Source organism: Patagioenas fasciata, chromosome 10, assembly GCF_037038585.1.
Source record: "Patagioenas fasciata isolate bPatFas1 chromosome 10, bPatFas1.hap1, whole genome shotgun sequence".
NCBI lineage: Eukaryota > Metazoa > Chordata > Aves > Columbiformes > Columbidae > Patagioenas > Patagioenas fasciata.
In genome coordinates this window covers 19,333,029-19,349,771 of record NC_092529.1, presented here as the reverse complement: position 1 = coordinate 19,349,771, position 16,743 = coordinate 19,333,029, and the positions used below count along the sequence as shown (strand labels likewise).

Genomic DNA, 16,743 nt, shown 5'->3' with positions numbered 1-16,743 from the left:
TAGCTCTTACACATTAATAAAAACGTTATCACCTCACTCTGCAAAAGAACTGCTTAAATTTGTTGCAAGCTCCATCATGCTGAGCATCTGCTCCAGAAAGCAGGAAAGAAGCAGGTTGTGAAGGCAGGTACTTCCCATAAGGAAATTCATACTTTGGCTACGTATGGAGGACGGATGCCTTTGGAAAATCTCCCTCATAGCATTTTAAAAAGGCATTTCTCAAATGAAAGACAGAATGTTTTCACTCTAACACGAAGGCCTTACCATGTTTCTTGTCTCTTGACCTGTAGCCCGGATAACTTGTTACACTTCAGCTCCTAAGCATGCAACAACCCCTTCAATACTCAGGGATTGCTCATCCGACCTCAGTGTTGCTCAAGACTCTTTGTACTGATGAGCTTTACACAATACGAGTTTTTAGGAACACAAGCAGCTTTGGAAACATGAGGCTCTGCTTGGGAAAACCTTGTTTTGGAGAGCAATTCCCAATTCGCCCATCGTTTCACATCTATTTTCCCGCCCTGTATACCTGAGGCTGTTTGAGCAAAACCCTCTCGAGCTCGTTGGCTTCTCCTCTTCCCCTGCTCTACCACTCGCTAGTTAGGGAGATCCTGGCTGAACACAGAGATCATTTCACCTCTTGGCACGGGGCTGGCAACTTCCCTAAACAAACACACTGAAACCCAGTCACAGGGTGAGGAGGCACAGGCGTAGCAGAGCAAACCTGTCCGTCCAGGCAGGGCAGAGCACAGAGCTCGGGTTCCTGGTGCTCAGCTCTGTGGGGCCCAGTGATGCTCAGCAGCGTATCCCCACCACCGGTGCCAGCATCCCACAGGACACCCTCGGGACTGGGTACCAGACACCTCACAGACTGCTCGCTGCTGGTGACAACAAGACAGACAGACTGCATTTTACAGGGGAAAGGCACAGGACATGCCCAAATCCAAACAATGCTTGGCTGGAATGGAAGAAAGCTAGGGAGTGGTGAAGAAAAAGCAAGGCAGTATCTCTGGCAAGCAAACCGGGCTCTGTAGTTTCTTTTCCAAGAAGTTTTCTGCTGAGAGACTTGGAAGCAAGCGATAGCTGTGCCAGACGAGTGCAGCTCCAGCACAACTCCAGCAGGCTGCAGCAGGATGGGGTGTGCAGGGGGCTGAACTGCCCCAGCGCCCGGCTGCAGACGTGTCCCTGCATGCACACCCATCCCCGTAGCCGCAAAATGAAACCCAAACACATTTGGGGTGAGAGGGCTGGGAACTATTACCCTGGGATGCGCTCACAAGAAACAGGCTCAGCCTGATGGGATGAGCATCTCACCTGGCTTTTCCCTGCAGTTTCTACCAGAGGACTGGGGAAGAGGAGAAAAAGAGCCATGCATAGAGAGGGAGGAATTTCTTTTAACTAATCATGTGCTTGAGGACTGCGTAACGTGCAAAAGGGGTTAACTACGCCTATTTCAAAGCATTTAAAAAGGGCAGCTGACAGCAGTCCTTCAAGTACTGAATGCTGGAATGTGCCTCTTCGTGAGCAGCTGGCCTTGATTTTTCTCCCCTCTTCACAAAAGGGAGGATTAAAGAGCTTGAAAACATTTGTTTTGAGCTATACAGAAAAGGGCAGCCATCTATAAAGCCCTGCATTTGGTAAACAAGCAAGCGGACTGTGAGGAGGCTGCCAGGCATACCGGGCCGGGCAGGCAAGCCTGTGGCATTGAGCAGTGGTCCCCAAGCTGCTGGTCACCCCCATAATGTGTGGACACCTGCTGTGGCACTGACCAGGAGCACAAGGGACCCCACCACATGAAGGAGGTTTCGGTGTGGCTGCAGGATGACAGGGATGATGTACCTGTTGCGTTGGAGAGCGCAAGGGACTCCATGGAGCCACGGGGTGTCTGCTCAGTGGGTGTCAGGTCCTCGGTGAATTTGAGGGCGTTGATAGGGTGCCGGGTGCGGCACTGCGGTGTCGGCATCCCACCTTCCTCTTCCTCCTCGTACTTGGGGACTTTGAGACTTCCTCTGGTTTCCGGGAAACTCTGGTTGGACATGTCGCTGTAGCTCTCCTGCGAGCGAAGCCTCCCCGAGTAGTAGTCCTCTCTGCAGTCCTGGATGAAGCTGCCACTGTGGCTCTTCATCGCCAGCGAGGAGCTCCTCTTTGGGTTGCTGTAATGTCTCGCCCATGAATCTGGCTGCGAGCTCGAGACCTGGCTGGGGTTATAGGAGGTCCTTATGTTGCACTGACTGAGAAGCTGCAAAGGGCTTTGGGACTGACTTTGCTCCATTTTGTTCCCGTAGTGATAGAGCTCGTCCCTGCTCCTCCACACGTGCTCCCTGTTGAGGCTTGGTGTCTGGCTGGCCAGGCTCAGCAAATCCATTTGCAACGAGAGCGGGTCCACATCGGTGGAGAGGCGGTTGGAGGTGACCTGCAGCTGGTTGCAGGGGCTGCGTGCCCCCTCCTCACCCTTCCCCTTGTTCTTGCCAATCTTGGCGCTGCGGCGGGACTCCTTGGCTCGCGCGCTCTGGAAAGCCGAGTCGGAGGAGTCGGAGCCATTGGGGTCATCGCCGACACTGCAGGCCCTGGAGCAGAAGATCTGCCCCTGCTTGGGCAGGAAGGGCCGTCCCAGCAGGGATTTCTTGCACTGGGCGCAGCAGAAGCAGGTCTCGGTGGCGTGCCAGTGCTGGCCGTCATATGTCATCTGGCCCTGGTCAATACCTGGAGAGGGAAGGTGCAAAGTGTCAGAGTCAGCCCACGTACATCATTTTGCCCTCACCCAGACTCTCTCTTGAGAGTCCTTCAGCAGGGTTGCTCTGACACATGAAGTTAAATCCTTTTCTAATTCCTTGCAGGCTGCGGGCCTTTGCTTGGGAGTTACTCAATGTTGGGAAAGGCAGCAGAATGGAGCCTCAAGCTATTCTGTATTAAATGGGAATATTTCCGATCGTAAATGAAAGGAATGCAAGAAGCTCTCCATAAAGTCCTTGAAGTCAAAGCAATAATATGCTGCCTATTAAAAAAAAAAAAAAAACCTCCAACCAAACCATAGTGAAGCATTTGTGCTGCCTTGGTTAAGTATGTAACAGAGGAGATCGCAACCCTGTCTCTGGCTGCTATCACAGCCCCATCTTTATTTTAGCTGCTGGGGCCTCTTCTCCAAAAGGGAGCGGAAAGAGCCAGCCCCAGGGATCTGAGCACACCCCCTTGCCTTGCACCCAGCCACACTTCCCAGCTTGCCCCTTGGTTTAAGTGAAGCAATTGATGCTGAGAGCCTGTCCCTGGCCAGCAAAACCCCAGGGCAGCTCACGGCCACCGGCCAGAGCCGTGGTAGCACATCGCTCTTGGTCAGAGCTGCAAGTAAAGCTCCCAAGGTTTCAATTATAACGTTTATTCGCCTGTTTAAGCTGTCGTTCATGGCAAAAGCCCCAGTTACCTGAGTAACTATGGGGCTGGCCGACACGGTGAGTGCTGCACCACACGTGTGCACACACGTGCTCGCACCCCCACCGCGGCCGTGTCACAGGGGGGGCAATGCTGCTGGATAATTTACAAATGAACAGTGCATTAGCAGTCCATATCATTCCAGGCTAAACTTGCTTTAGCTTAATTGTGTGTGTCTTTTTTTTTTCTTCCCTTATAATGAGGGAAATGTTTTTATAGATGGGAGTGCTACACTTGTGGACAAAAGAGACAAGACAGTGGGAGGGATTTTATCAGCTGCTTTTCCAACACCCCAAAGCCATCATACAGAGTAAGCAAACAGCCTCTTTACTCGACCCTCAACTACCCAACCCAAGCCTTTCAAGTCTTAAGCTTGCGCTTACTTCTGATTTACCTGGCTCTTAAGCACAACGCTCTGATTACTGTGAGCATCTTGCAGCAAAATGGCTGCAGTCGCTCCTAGAAATGGGCAGATAAACACCAAAACAGGCACTTTGCCCCAAAAACCTGACAGTCAGCAGGCTCCGGATCGATGGTCAGAGGGAAGGACAGCAGATGGGGAAAGCACAAGAGAAGGGAGCACGCAAGAAGTGTTAACAGCTGCTTCTTCATTGCTCCGCAGCTGAGCTTTTGGGAAGGATGGGCTGCAGGTCACCACGAACACATCCTCCAAGTGCTTCAATGAAGCCCCAAGTCTTCCCCCCACCCCGTGCCATCTGGCCACTGCACAAGAGCAAAATGGTTTGTTTTCTTCTTTCCCTGCAGCCTATGAATTATTTGAATGCAAGAGCTCACCTCCACGGACAAAGAAAGGGCTGCCCGCACACCCGCGAGCAAATGCTCAGCCAAGTGGCAAACAGGCTCGGGGAGAGCAGCGAAGCGGCTTCCCAGCACGCCCAGCTTACCCCCCCAGTGCGGGGGACACCCACAGAATAAAACACATTTTAAATCGCTATTATAGAAAACCCTAGACTGACTCTGATGTGTTACTTCTTTCTGCCTGAGAACACCCATCTGCAGATTGATTCAAAAAGGCAAACAAAAAGAATAATGATACCTAATGAACTAGTTGGTAGCTCATTAATGCATAAGAATCCTTTGGTAAGTCTGGTTGGGAAGAATCTGTGACTCTAAGAGCCAGGCTGGAAAAACGGATTTAAAGGGAAAAAAAGCACGTGTCACATTAGGCTAGAGAAAGCTTTCTGTAGTTGCAACAGCTCCTGAGGTTGCTGTCTGATAGTCCTCCTCTCTTTTACCACAAAAAGGGATAAGCAGTGGTTTAACCAAACAAATCGCCATGCTAGCTCCTTGGCGAGATGCGAGAGGGGCATGAGCCTCCTCGGCTGCCACAGGGCTGGTGCAGATCCCAGCCACAGGCTGTCCTGCCCGTGGCCCCAGGTCCTTGTCAAAGACTTAAATCACAGAATGCAAAGCAACAGCTCTACTTGTCAGAAACACCCTTCCCAGCAGAGGTTTTCCCCGCTCCCCTCCCACACGATGGTGGCACGTACCGATGTGCTGGGCGCAGGTGTCGCAGTACTCGGCGTAGAGGGACTCAAAGCAGCTGCAGCAGTAGGGTCTGCCATCCTTCATGATGTACCTCTGCCCTCCCAGCACCGTCTCACATTCGAAGCAGCAGAAGTGCTTCATGTGCCAGTGCCGCCCTTCGGCCTCGGTGCATTCATCGGCAAAAATGATCTGCGGGAGGGAAACACAAACATGGAGCAGAGCTGGTCAGAAAGCAGACCTAGGATGTGGGCACCAACCTTTGTGTCTCCTGCCCATGCACGGCAGCTGTGCCCCTATGCTCATATAACCTCCAAATTTTACAGCTAACTCGTCCATCCTGCATGGAAAACTCCCATGGTTTGGCTTGTGGCAAGGCACCCACCAGTTCTTAAGGAAATCCATTAAAATGTAAATGCCTCAGGATGGCGTTAGTGCACAGACTACAAACAGCTAAGGCAGAGCTCCCAGTGATGTGCTCCTAAGCGCATCCATCAGCAGGAGGGGTCAATCGGGGTAATAAACACGCTTATATACAACCTATCGATCTGGTGGACTTCTGAAGAACAAAGCAGCCACTTACTAAAACACATTTACTTATGTCTGAAACAGGGACCCAAGTACAAAGGATGATCAAAACCACCAAAAGCGGCAGCTCTCTGGAGGGGAGAGAAGACGGAGCTACCTGGCTCCTCACCATCACCTCTGCCCCAGCCCCTGTGCTTATAAACATGATCATGGTCATTAAACCAGTGGGGAAACTGAGGCACAGAGCACTGCTGAGAGAGCTGGTGAAACAGCCATCTGAAATGGTTCCAGCAGATGCTTTCTTGCTGTCTCTGTTTCCCATTCCCGTACCATCTCTGCTCCCAAAGCTTTTCCCCTGCAGTTCCTCTTATCCCTAAGTTACTCTTTCTCCCTGGCTGTTTCAGGGGAAGACACGCGTGTTAAAGGAGGAGCTGAATGAAAGAATTATATGAGAATTTGCAGGGATAAAAAGTACAAGAAAAAAAAAAAATTACCCAGCCTAAGCCACAAGGAAATAGGGCGAGTTGAATGGTTAGGAGTTGTTTTTTTACTGGTAACGTTACAAATTTAATCGGATACATATGTCAATGTTCTTTATATTTGAAGTGCATATAGCCTTGGATTTTTACTATTACACGCTTGCATAGATGGGACATGGTATTTTATAGTACATATGGTTTTCCACGCTATGGTTTTCATAACTTTAAAAGCCAGAACAATTTCCTTCACCAGCCTTTTAAACACAGAATGACACTTGAGAAATGCTCAGAGGCGACTCTGTATGGTTTTCTGTATTTTTTTTTGTATTCCATTTCTTCAGCTTCCTATAGCCCATTAATCGTCTCTCTTGAAGCCCATTTCAACTTCGTGTGTACTCAAACACTACTGTATTGTAGGAAACACAGCTCTCATCCCACTAGAGGCTTATTCTGGGGAGAAAGAGAAGAGAGGGCCATGACACACAGCTGGGCTGAAATCACACAGCACAGGGGGTGAGCTGTTACTGTAAATGCTCATGCAAAACCCTGCCTGTGTGTAGGTGAGGATCCCTTTGAGATCAGCCCTAGGCAGACTGCAACTAAAAATCCCTGGGATGCTCATAGAAATCCCAGGAAAAGCTTGTATGAACCCCTGGCAAAGCCAAAGCATTGTATTTCGAATGCCTGTCTCCATGCAGATGATCCTCCCTGTGCCAACACACCCAGCACTATCAGGGTGGATGGAACGGAAATAGAATCAGAATCATTTTGGTTGGAAGAGACCCTCAAAATCATCACATCCAACCATAACCTAACTCTGGTAGTAAACTATGTCCCCAAGAACCTCATCTACACATCTTTTAAACCCCTCCAGGGATGGTGACTCCACCACTTCCCTGAGCAGCCTGTTCCAATGCCCAACAACCCTTTCCGTGAAGAAACTTTTCCTAATATCCAATCTAAACCTCCTCTGGTGCAACTTGAGGCCATTTCCTCTTGTCCTATCACTTCGTACTTGGGGGAGGAGACCAACTCTTCCGTGCTACAACCTCCTGTCAGGTAGTTGCAGACAGTGATAAGGTCTCCCCTTAGGCTCCTTTTCTCCAGGCTGAACCCCCCAGTTCCCTCAGCTGCTCCTCATAAGACTTGCGCTCCAGATCCCCCATCAGTTTTGTTGCCTTTCTCTGAACTCTCTCTAGTACCTCAATGTCTTTCTTGCAGTGAGGGGCCCCCCAGTTGGCAAGGAGAACCCTCTTGTGCCATCCTCATGAGGGGCATCCACAGCAGGATGGATCTTTTAAGTAGGTAGGAGCCGGGGTGAGCTGGCTCTTACCTCGTCACAGGCTGCGCAGCGGGGCTTGAGGCACTCGGCATGGTGCCTGCCGCAGTAGATCTTTCCATCTTGGTAGAAGTAGATCAGGTCGACCAGCAGCTCGTTGCAGACGCTGCAGATGAAGCAGGGAGGGTGCCAGCAAACGCCGTGCCCCGCTCGCGAGGCGAAGACAGCCATGTCCCCTCCGTTGATCTGGCCACCGCACTGTCAGAAAAGAGAGCGTTTCGGCTGGTGTCTAAGGGGCAGAAGACGATGCTAATTCCCAGCTCCTTTCCGCTGTCTCTTAATCTCTTTAAACCCCTTTTTATGGCCAGGATATCAACAGCTTCCCCACAGCACCAGGCCAAGAGCTGAAGTTACTGCTCCACATCAAATATTTGGGGGTGCTCTCGGCACGTGCCCGACAGACCCCAGTGCCTGTAGCTGGCAGGGGCACAGGGTGGGTGCTGCTCCTGTGAGATTTGCTTAACTTCAGCTATTAAAAAGCTGTCAGTTCATCAGCTGCTACCTACCTGCTCGCAGATGGCTCCCGTCATGGTTACGGGAAACGGCCGCACATTGCCTCTCCCTAAATTTTCTCTCTTCCTTTGATTGCTGAAGAGTTTGAGCTCCCTCTTCTCCTCTTCATCCAGGGAATTGCAATAGCGGACCTAAAAAACACAGGCGATGCTGGCTGTTAGGGGTATCCCTGGCTCTCCAGGCTGTGAGCTGCAGTCCCACAGGCTCTGCAAACCCCTGCATAGGGGTTACACAAATGGACCTGGTCCTCAGCTTAGGGGAAGCTGGAGAAACATCAATGTCTGGGCTTCAGTCATGCCAGGGCTTGGTCAAAACTTCAAGAAGCAGAGAGGAGAAGAAAAGGCAGGAGGAAGGCTGCTCTCCAAGCACTAGGTTTCTAAGAAAGTCTTAAAAGTTGAGTCCTCTGAGTCTCACCCAGATCCAGGAATCATACTGATGGTTTTCCTGCCTTCTCTTTATGTCAGATGTCTTACTGCAGCTTCAAAATGTTTTACTGACATTTCTAGAGCACAGCTAACTTTCCCTGTACAAATGACAGAGATCCAGCTATTCGGGAGCTCCAACTATTCTTCCAGTGTAGGGTCAAGTTTGCACACTTGCAAAACCTCTGCACTGGAAGGTACTAAGGAAACAAGTAAAATAAAAGGATATAAACAATGAATGACAAAATATCCCCAAAGCTTATGAAACTCAGGTTTTCCTCCCTATTTTCATTCCACAGGTTTAGCCCCTGGCCGGCTGCCTCTCAATGGAGAATAACACTGAAGAGCAAAGGTGGCCCTATGTAGCATCAGCGCCTGATCCAGCCTCCATTACTTTGGAGAGCAGGCTCAGGAAGCCAAGCAGGATTATTCACATAAGCAACAAACACAACTCAAATTTACAAAGGAGCAAAACTAACCGTGAGGGGAAACTGGGTACAAAAATTACCAATTTGCAGAAAACACATGCAGGCCTCCAGCTTGCAGCCGCCCGGGCTGCAGTAGCAGCGTTCACGTGCATTTATTCCTATATTTTTCAGCTGTCAGAGGCTGTGGGTTTTCAGTGCCTGCCAATGAAGGCGGGCGGGCAGGTTGGGGCCCAAGGGTGTGAGGGAAGAAGCCCCTTCCCAGTGCCTGGAGCTCCCCTGGCGCTGGCAGCACCGCGCTGTGCCCATGGCACCCAGCCAGGCACAGGCAAACTCATTAAAATCTGACCTAGATCAAACGAGTTACCTGCATGTATTTTGCAGAGTGGCTTCTTCAGAAAGTAGCATGAAAATATTTTTTTTGTTTACACATGGAAATTTTGTGGGCTACCGGAAGCTGTTGTTCTCACCAGTGAGAACAGGACGTCAAAGACCAGACCCTTTTTGCTGCCTCACATCTTTCTTGAGAGATGTGAGAAGGGTTATTTGCTCTGACTGGTCTTGACTCAACCTCCGGCTTGCCGAGCATTCCCAGCTCCCAAGGCTCAGCCCCGGTAAACCCTTCCTTGGCACACACACTCCCACTCCCAAGGTGAATTGGAAGCAGCACTTGGGAAAAGGCTTTGGATCTGGCTCCAGCTGATCTCAACAGCATTTCAAGCCACTTTTCACGTGGCTTTGGCTTCCCAGGGCTGGGAAAGTGCTTTTATTTCAGAGAACCGAAGAAGGATGATTTTTAAAATGTTAACTTTAGAAACAAACAAGTCCCTCCCTGCCTTCAACACAATCCAAGAAGGGAGCAAATAGAGCACTTAAACAGCAACACGACCAAACTCCGAGTAAATCCCCCCAAAAAGCAGAAAGGGCTGATGTCCGAGGACACTTTTCGGTTACTAACCTCATTGTCATGTGGCGGCAGCTGATGTAAAAGCTGCTTTATGCGAGATTTTTCTCCCGGGCTGTTGACGTAGGGAACCTTGTCCTCGGGCAGGCAGCTGTAGTACTGGTGCACCTACGGAGCAAGAGAGGGGACTGAAACGGGGCTCCCAGCCCAGCCTGTGCCCCCGTGCCCGGCCAGCAGCCACCCCACAAGCCAGCAGGCGCTGGGTCTTCCCCATGATTTCCATCCAGCAGTGAAATGCAGCCATGCGCTGCCTTTACTCCATCAAGAAGGAGAGGAAGCAGCCCTGGCGAGGCAGCGGAGCTCGTTACCGTTTGCTCGGTCAGCCTCCATAGCGTTAGCATGTTTTGCCGGCTGTGGGGATGTGTCGGCACCTGCCTGGGCAGGGGAGGTTAAAAACTCTGCACCCCGGCAGCCTCCGTGTTGCTGGCTATCTCAGCCTCCACCTCCATCAAAACCTTCCGGGCTTTTTTCTGCAGCAATTTGTGGAAATAAACAGGAGATAAAAATCTGTTGGAAGGCTTTTTTTTTTTCCCTCTCTCGTCTCGGAGCATGTAATTAAAATCAGCTATTAAAAAGGCAGCACGGTGAGGCATGGCATGCCCAGGCGCTGGAGGAGCCTGGAGAGGAAGCACACCCCAAACCCCGGCGTCTCTCCTCCGACTGACACACCTGGGACGTGCACTCAAGGGCCGGGCTGGGCACCGGGATGGGACTTGCTGGATGAGGATCAGCTCCAAAATGGCCACAGTGACGCTGAATGGCTTGGGAAGAAGGTAAAGGTAAGGGGAAGCTCTCGCTGCTTGGCCGGGATTGGGAGTCTCTGCCACCTGCGATGCCTCTGGAAGTTTAGGCAGGAGCAGGGGGCTAGATGGCTTCCTTCAATCTGCGCTCATCTAGAGAGATGCAAACTGTATTCCCAGTGCATGCAGCTGGTTTTGCCTTGTTGGGATTAAACCCCTGAGATGCTCCTTTGGCTCTCAGACACTGCAGCAATTCGTTTCAGAGCGGCTGCACCGTCTGCAGCTTGCACGGGGCTTTTCCCAAACAACACTGTTTTTGCAGTTGCTTCTGATCAGCTTTTTCCCTCACTGTATGTCTTGGGCTTTGGCCTAGAAAGCACCACCTGGGCTGGCTTTCCCCAGAGAAGCCCTCTCTGCCCACACAACCCCGCAGCATCTGTGGCATGACGAGCTACCGTGGGTCACAGGGAGGGGTGCAGACACAGAGGCAGGTGATGGGGCTGGCTGGCAGGAGACCCTGCCCACAGGCTCACAGGCTGCTGGGGGTGCTTCATACGGGGTGTTACCTTTTACAGGAAGAAATCACTTTTTATTCCCAAATAAATATCCAAAATGAGCATTATTCAGGAATAATTACTCTGCATTCAGCTCATCCCTGGTCTCATTCAGAGCCACTTGTGAACAGAGCTGCTCCAGTGCTTGCAATCAATTTTCTTCTCAATCTATGGTTCCTTCCCAAGCCGACCCTAACATCTACCTTTTCTCACCATCAGGTTTTGCAGAGAGATTTTTTAGCAGATTCCTACCCGTAACTCTGCAGTGCTGATGACAAGGGAACTGCTTGGGTCACAAAGCTGAGGAACATGCTGAGCACACGCCACTGTGAAACCCTAAATTTGTTTTGCTAAGGCACAGCAGAAACAGACCCACCAGCTATGGAAACTGTCAAAGAAAGAAAGGCTGCTAAGGATTTTGTTATGTTAAAAAGAAAACAAACTACATACATTATAATACTTACTTTGCATTTATAAAGTGTCCTTCATCCAGGAACATCAAAGCACATTAAAAACACTTAAATTCTTATGACATGCTACACGGGAGCAAATATACACACTGGAAAGGACTATTTGTAGCATAATGATGTCAAATGAGCTCCTTGAGTTCACGCAGCTAGCCTGCAGCAGAGCTTGCAGCTGAAAATCTGCCGGCGATGCCCTGGCTCCCATACCCTTCACCGGGCTGCCAGGCTGCGCCTCCCCGGCCGGTATGGATGCCTGCTGACTTCTCTTGCCAGATTCCCCACATGCAGGCAAGGCTGCTCACGTTCCCCCGTGCTCAAGTTGGTTAGTTTGTGTTTTTATTTCTTGCAATTCAGTTTTTTTTGCCCACTGAGTTCTTGAAGTCGGCGGAGACTAGAAATGACTTTTTTTTTTGTTTTATTTTCTGAAGAGCTGCCAAATTCCATCAGGCTGCTCCGGTCCCTAAAGCAGTGAGCTGTAAGATGCTTACCCTGGGTGAAAAGCAGGGATGTGAGTTTTCCTTCGGCAGCGCAGGCGCTGCCTTCCCAGAGGCCGACACAGCGGGATGTACGTGCCCAGCTCTGCTCCTGCTTCCGCTGGGAAGTTTTCCATTTAGTCTCAGCAACTCTGCGGGAACTGGCTCCCATTGTACCAGCAACATAGCTCGGCAGGGATGGGCGATTTGGTTTGAACAGCAAAACAAAATAAATATAACAGGCTCCAACCTGTGTTTTGTTGCCTGAAACAACGCAAAAGGATTTGCTTTCAATCCACATCAGCCAAGGGGACCTTCTGCAAGGGTTTTCACGGAGGGGATGGAGTGGACACAGCTGTCCGTCCTCGCCCAGCACCCGTGGGACATCTCATGGGCTGAAAACCCTTTCCTTCTGCCTGTAAATGGCTTCCTCTGCTGTTTCTTTTACAGCCGCCTTCCCTTCTGGGGACAAACCCGAACCAGGGTTGGATGTTGTCAAACAGATCATTTCACCTGGGGTATCACTCCTGTCCTGAGAGGTCCAGCCAGAGTGCAAGACACAGAGCAGAGGGATGCCCCTTGCCTGGGCTGATGTTAATTCAGGCTTGTGCAAATACGCGCTCTCATCCATCACCGATTCCCTGTGGGTTGTGCCTGGTTCCCTGGATGGGAGAGCAGAGCCCGGGAGGGATGGGGCGCAGGCTGACAGCACCCCCTGCCTCTGCCCTCAGCCGGCCGCTGACAGCAGTGCCCACCCTGTGAAAGAGCAGCCGGCAGCTGGGCTGGCACAGCCCAGTCGGGGTGCTCAATAAGGAAAAATAAAGAAGGAAACGGGGGATTTGCAAATAAAATTGGCTTTTCAGGCAAAAGGCCTGCAGAAAATGTTAACTCACTGGAAAACTAAAACTGCTCCGTCTGCACTTTGCTTTTGTACAAAAGGTCAGGGTTTTCCAAGAAAATAACTCCTCTTCCATCCAGCTCCAGTTCAGAGCACGGAGAAGCCTGTGAAGCCAGTGAGCCTTGCAGGGCCACTGCGGCCAAAGAGCCTGATCCCGACCCCCAGGCACCAGCAGCCAGCTCCTCACTGACCTGACAGGCTCTGCAAAATGAGCTGCATCCAGATAATGAAAACGGTGCAGGGCAATGACCCAGGATGGATAACATATCCCTTTTAAATCATGCGAGATCTTCAACTGTTTTATTATTAAATACTTCTGCTGTACAACGCAGCAGCTCCACATCCTTCTCTTTCCCCTCGCAACAGACCTACTCTGTCCATGATTATCCTGACAAGCATCATTAACACACACAAGCCACTTGTGTGGCCGGCCTCGGTTTCATCCTCAGTTTCCCCGCTTGCCCCTCTTCACTCTGACTTCTGCTCACATCCGGACAGGAGAAACCCCAGAGGAATCTGGAAAACATCAGACTGAGTTAAAACAAGGCTTCAGACAACATCAGGGGCCCTGATGCCACTGGGACAGTCCGGAAGTCAGGCTGACTGTGGGTGCTGTGTGCCACGGCACGCTGGCCGGGCAAGCCCTGTCCTGCCCTGGGGAGGTCTCCCAGGCACGGGGATGGGCTCTGTGCCTCAGATATCCATCTTCCCTGGCTGTTATTTTCACCTTCAAAAGGAAAACGTCCAAACGCCAAGTGTTGCTAATGAAAACTGATACACATTTTGGAAATTAACAGCTGCTTGGAGCTAAAAGGGGAGGGGACAAGGAGGGGGGAGATAGAAATTACAAAAGAAAGAAGCCAGGAGAAAGGAAAGAACGCAATGTAAAATGAGGGTAGGAAAAAGCCTTTAAAGTGGAGCCAACTTTATTCAAAGGCATTGAGGAAAGTAATTACATTAGTTTACAAATGCCTTTGTGTTCTGCAGTCTTGCTAGGTTCGGGGTGTGTTTCCCATTTAACTCTGACAGTTTACAAACCTACCCTGTCCCCACTAAGTATAGGCAGGACTGCAGCTTCTCCTGGCAGTCCCAGGGGTGACCAAAGACAAAACCCACACCAGAACCTTTGTGAGGAAAGTTTTACACCTTCTCCTAGAAGGAAAAGCTAGGAAACAACCTGTGAATTTAAGTCGTTGATGAAGGATCTCTTTGATCAATGAATTAAAGGGGATGGAGGGGAAATATGTTTCTTATGGCATGAATTGCTGTTGGGAAGCAGCATTTGGTTGTACTCACCCCGAGTACAACACCCCTACTGAAAGCACCCACCAAACCGGGCTGTTTGGGATGACTGTACCACTGGGATGGACTACAAAGGAGCATGCGGTGTCCTGGCACGGCTCAGCCGATGGGTGCCAACTTGCTCAGCCATAACAGCCCCGGCACATCCAGCTGGGCAATGTCGCCTGGCTTTTGAGAAACCAACAAACTCCAAAACTGGCTGCAAGGCTTTTGCAAAGAGCCCTGTGAGGGCCGTATGTGCCAGCCTGTGTGCAGCAGTGTCTGAACACGGATGTCGCCAAAAAGGGGACCTTGGTGGGTCAGCCACCACTCAGGCACAGCGCAGTAAGTCATCACATGCAGTGGAATCCATTCAAAATCCAGGCACACTGCAATTCTCTGATTTTCCCCTGTGCCCAGGAGAACACCATTGCTTTAGGACCGTGCTGGGGATTCCACACCCCCAGCAGCCCACCCCACATCAGCCATGGATGTACCACACCATTGTGGGGATCTGCCTGCACGAACATGTACAGGGCAGTGTCCGCTCAAGCACACGTGTGTGCCCTCACTCGTGGCCCCGTGCCCCGGCTCGCTGTGTGCGAGCTCCCACAAGCTCTGGCTGCAGCGGGAGGAAGGCGGCCAGTGGCTCCAACACGCCTGTACTGGCCTGGGTGAGCGGGGCTGCTCCTGCGGCTCGCCCGCTCTGCCCCAGTGCTGGCTTTTTAGCCGCATGTCAAACCATCTTTTACACTGAGTACTTAAAATCAACAGAGAAACTAATCTGACGTCTTTGGTATTTCTCTCATCCCTGCTGGCTGCCCTCGGAAAAGCAAAGGTGAAAAAAAAACCCGAATAAGCCACACGCAAATAACCCTCTCAACATGTCTGCAAAATGTTGCAAGTGCTCGTACACGTACGCTCACACATGAGCTCCACAGATGAGAGCACGTGCGAAACTAAAACACGGGGTCAGTGTGCTTTGGCCCAAGTCTGGCACGTCCTCCTTTTCCGTGGCCGTTAGGATACAAAGCACTTATTTATTTCTTGAATCAAAACAAACCTTGCAGCAAGGCCAGATGCTCCAAAACTGAGAGGAAGGCAGGAACTGCTGGCTGGGGCTGCCAAGCACAGGGATCCAGCTGGGCACACACCCCAGGAGGGGGCCTGGGTCCCCCCCAAGACCCCAGAGCCCCAGCAGGGAGAAGACCCTTATCACCCCCATATCCATGAACGTGCCTCTGTGCCAGCATGCAGTGCTGGGAGGTGGATGCAATCCCCGGTGCCGGGCGGTCCGGCACCCTGCAACGCTGGGTTTGCTCTCGGAAACTCACTCCCGAGTCGCAGGGACAAAAGCAGGGAACAAAGAAAAAATAATTTTCCAAAGTGCTATTTGTTCTGGCACACTCTGCGGCTCTCTGTGCGCTTTTCTCCCACGGCTAACGGCAGTGCAGCCGTTTGAGTGTTGATGCTCACCAGTTGAGAATGACATCCATTCCTGCCAAGCCTTTGGAGCAGTTCTTGGTCTGTAAGAGATCCTGCGGAAGCATTGCTTCCTGCTGGCATCAAAGAAGAACATTTGAATGAAGGCCATACATCCACAAGTTTTAGAATTGTGAAAGTGCATGCCATGATTTTTCTTTTTTAAGCAGTAATCGAATTTGGATTGAAAAGAGCCAGAAACAGTGCTTTCAAAATCATGTGAGAGTGGTCTTTGTGCTGCGAGGCACTGACCGGCAGAGCCACTCTTGCACAGCTCTGTGCCCCCTGGAGCAGCAGCAATTATCATAATCATCTGCTGCACTGATCATAGCTGATAATTCCCCTGGGTCTGCCACTTAAAATGCTCTTGTATCTTTAAGTCATAGGGTAGTGTACTAGAATAATGATGCAACAAGGAAAAGCTGCAATTGTACACCAGAATAAAGCTCCGGGACAAGTTAATATTGTGTAGTCTGCGATTTCTCTATTTTCCACTCCCTGCTCTTCCCCTGCCTCTTACCTCTGCTGCTGACCACACAAACTTAAGAACTAAGCAAACTCCATCAGGTGAGCAGTTTTGTTTCTGTGGCCCACCAAAAGCAGCCGATTCCCTCCCTGAGAATAATATTGCTCCAAGATTAAATAATTTTAACAGCTCCCATTAGCTCACCACCACCAGGCAAACACCCCGGGACACAGAAATGGAGCAAAAGCCCAGACGCACAGTTCTGCCACCTTCTTTTTTTCCAGCACGGGATACACTCACACCTCCTCATCCGCTCTGCTTCACGGTGGAGCGAATAGCTCCAGGACCTCCTAACCTGCTCCAGCAGTCCCCAAGTCACGTAGCACTGGCATCACACATGGAAAAAGCATTTTGTGTGCAGGATTGCTGCTCTGTCGGCTGGCAAGCATTCGGCATGGTCCGATGCCTGGAGGCTGGATTTAGACAGCTCCAGCCTTGAAATAAGAGCTGCTAACTGCCAGGCTACTTAGATACCAAAAGAGTTCACTGGGGAGGTGATGGACTTACCCTACCTCAAAGCGAAACTGCAGAGCTTTTAAAAATGTGCTGAAATTCAGCTTTTGGGTAAAATACTACAGTGTGTATATGTGCAAGAGGGTAGAGTTAGAGGTGGCTGCAGCTTCTGGCACCGGTGTACATGACTTACAGCTCTTCTTCAGTGGCCTCAGCTCCCTATGTGGTGTGCTGGGCTCTCAGGATCAGAACCAGGATTTAGCAAAG

The 16,743-nt window shown here is 50.8% G+C and overlaps 1 protein-coding gene across 4 annotated transcripts in view; it reads right to left on the bottom strand.

Annotated features, from left to right (window-relative positions):
- Nucleotides 1-16,743, bottom strand: part of PRICKLE2 (prickle planar cell polarity protein 2) — a 105,371-nt gene that overhangs the window by 11,324 nt on the left and 77,304 nt on the right. For 3 of the 4 annotated variants that reach the window (XM_065845873.2, XM_065845875.2, XM_065845874.2), the window contains 5 exons: nt 9,597-9,710; nt 7,785-7,922; nt 7,273-7,476; nt 4,938-5,124; nt 1,840-2,703 (listed from right to left, as the gene is read on the bottom strand). In XM_065845873.2, the coding sequence (XP_065701945.1) occupies nt 1,840-2,703; nt 4,938-5,124; nt 7,273-7,476; nt 7,785-7,922; nt 9,597-9,710 (1,507 nt within the window). Of the gene's footprint in view, nt 1-1,839; nt 2,704-4,937; nt 5,125-7,272; nt 7,477-7,784; nt 7,923-9,596; nt 9,711-11,851; nt 14,084-16,743 lie in introns of those variants that run through there. The other variant, XM_071813268.1, reaches the window with a different exon arrangement.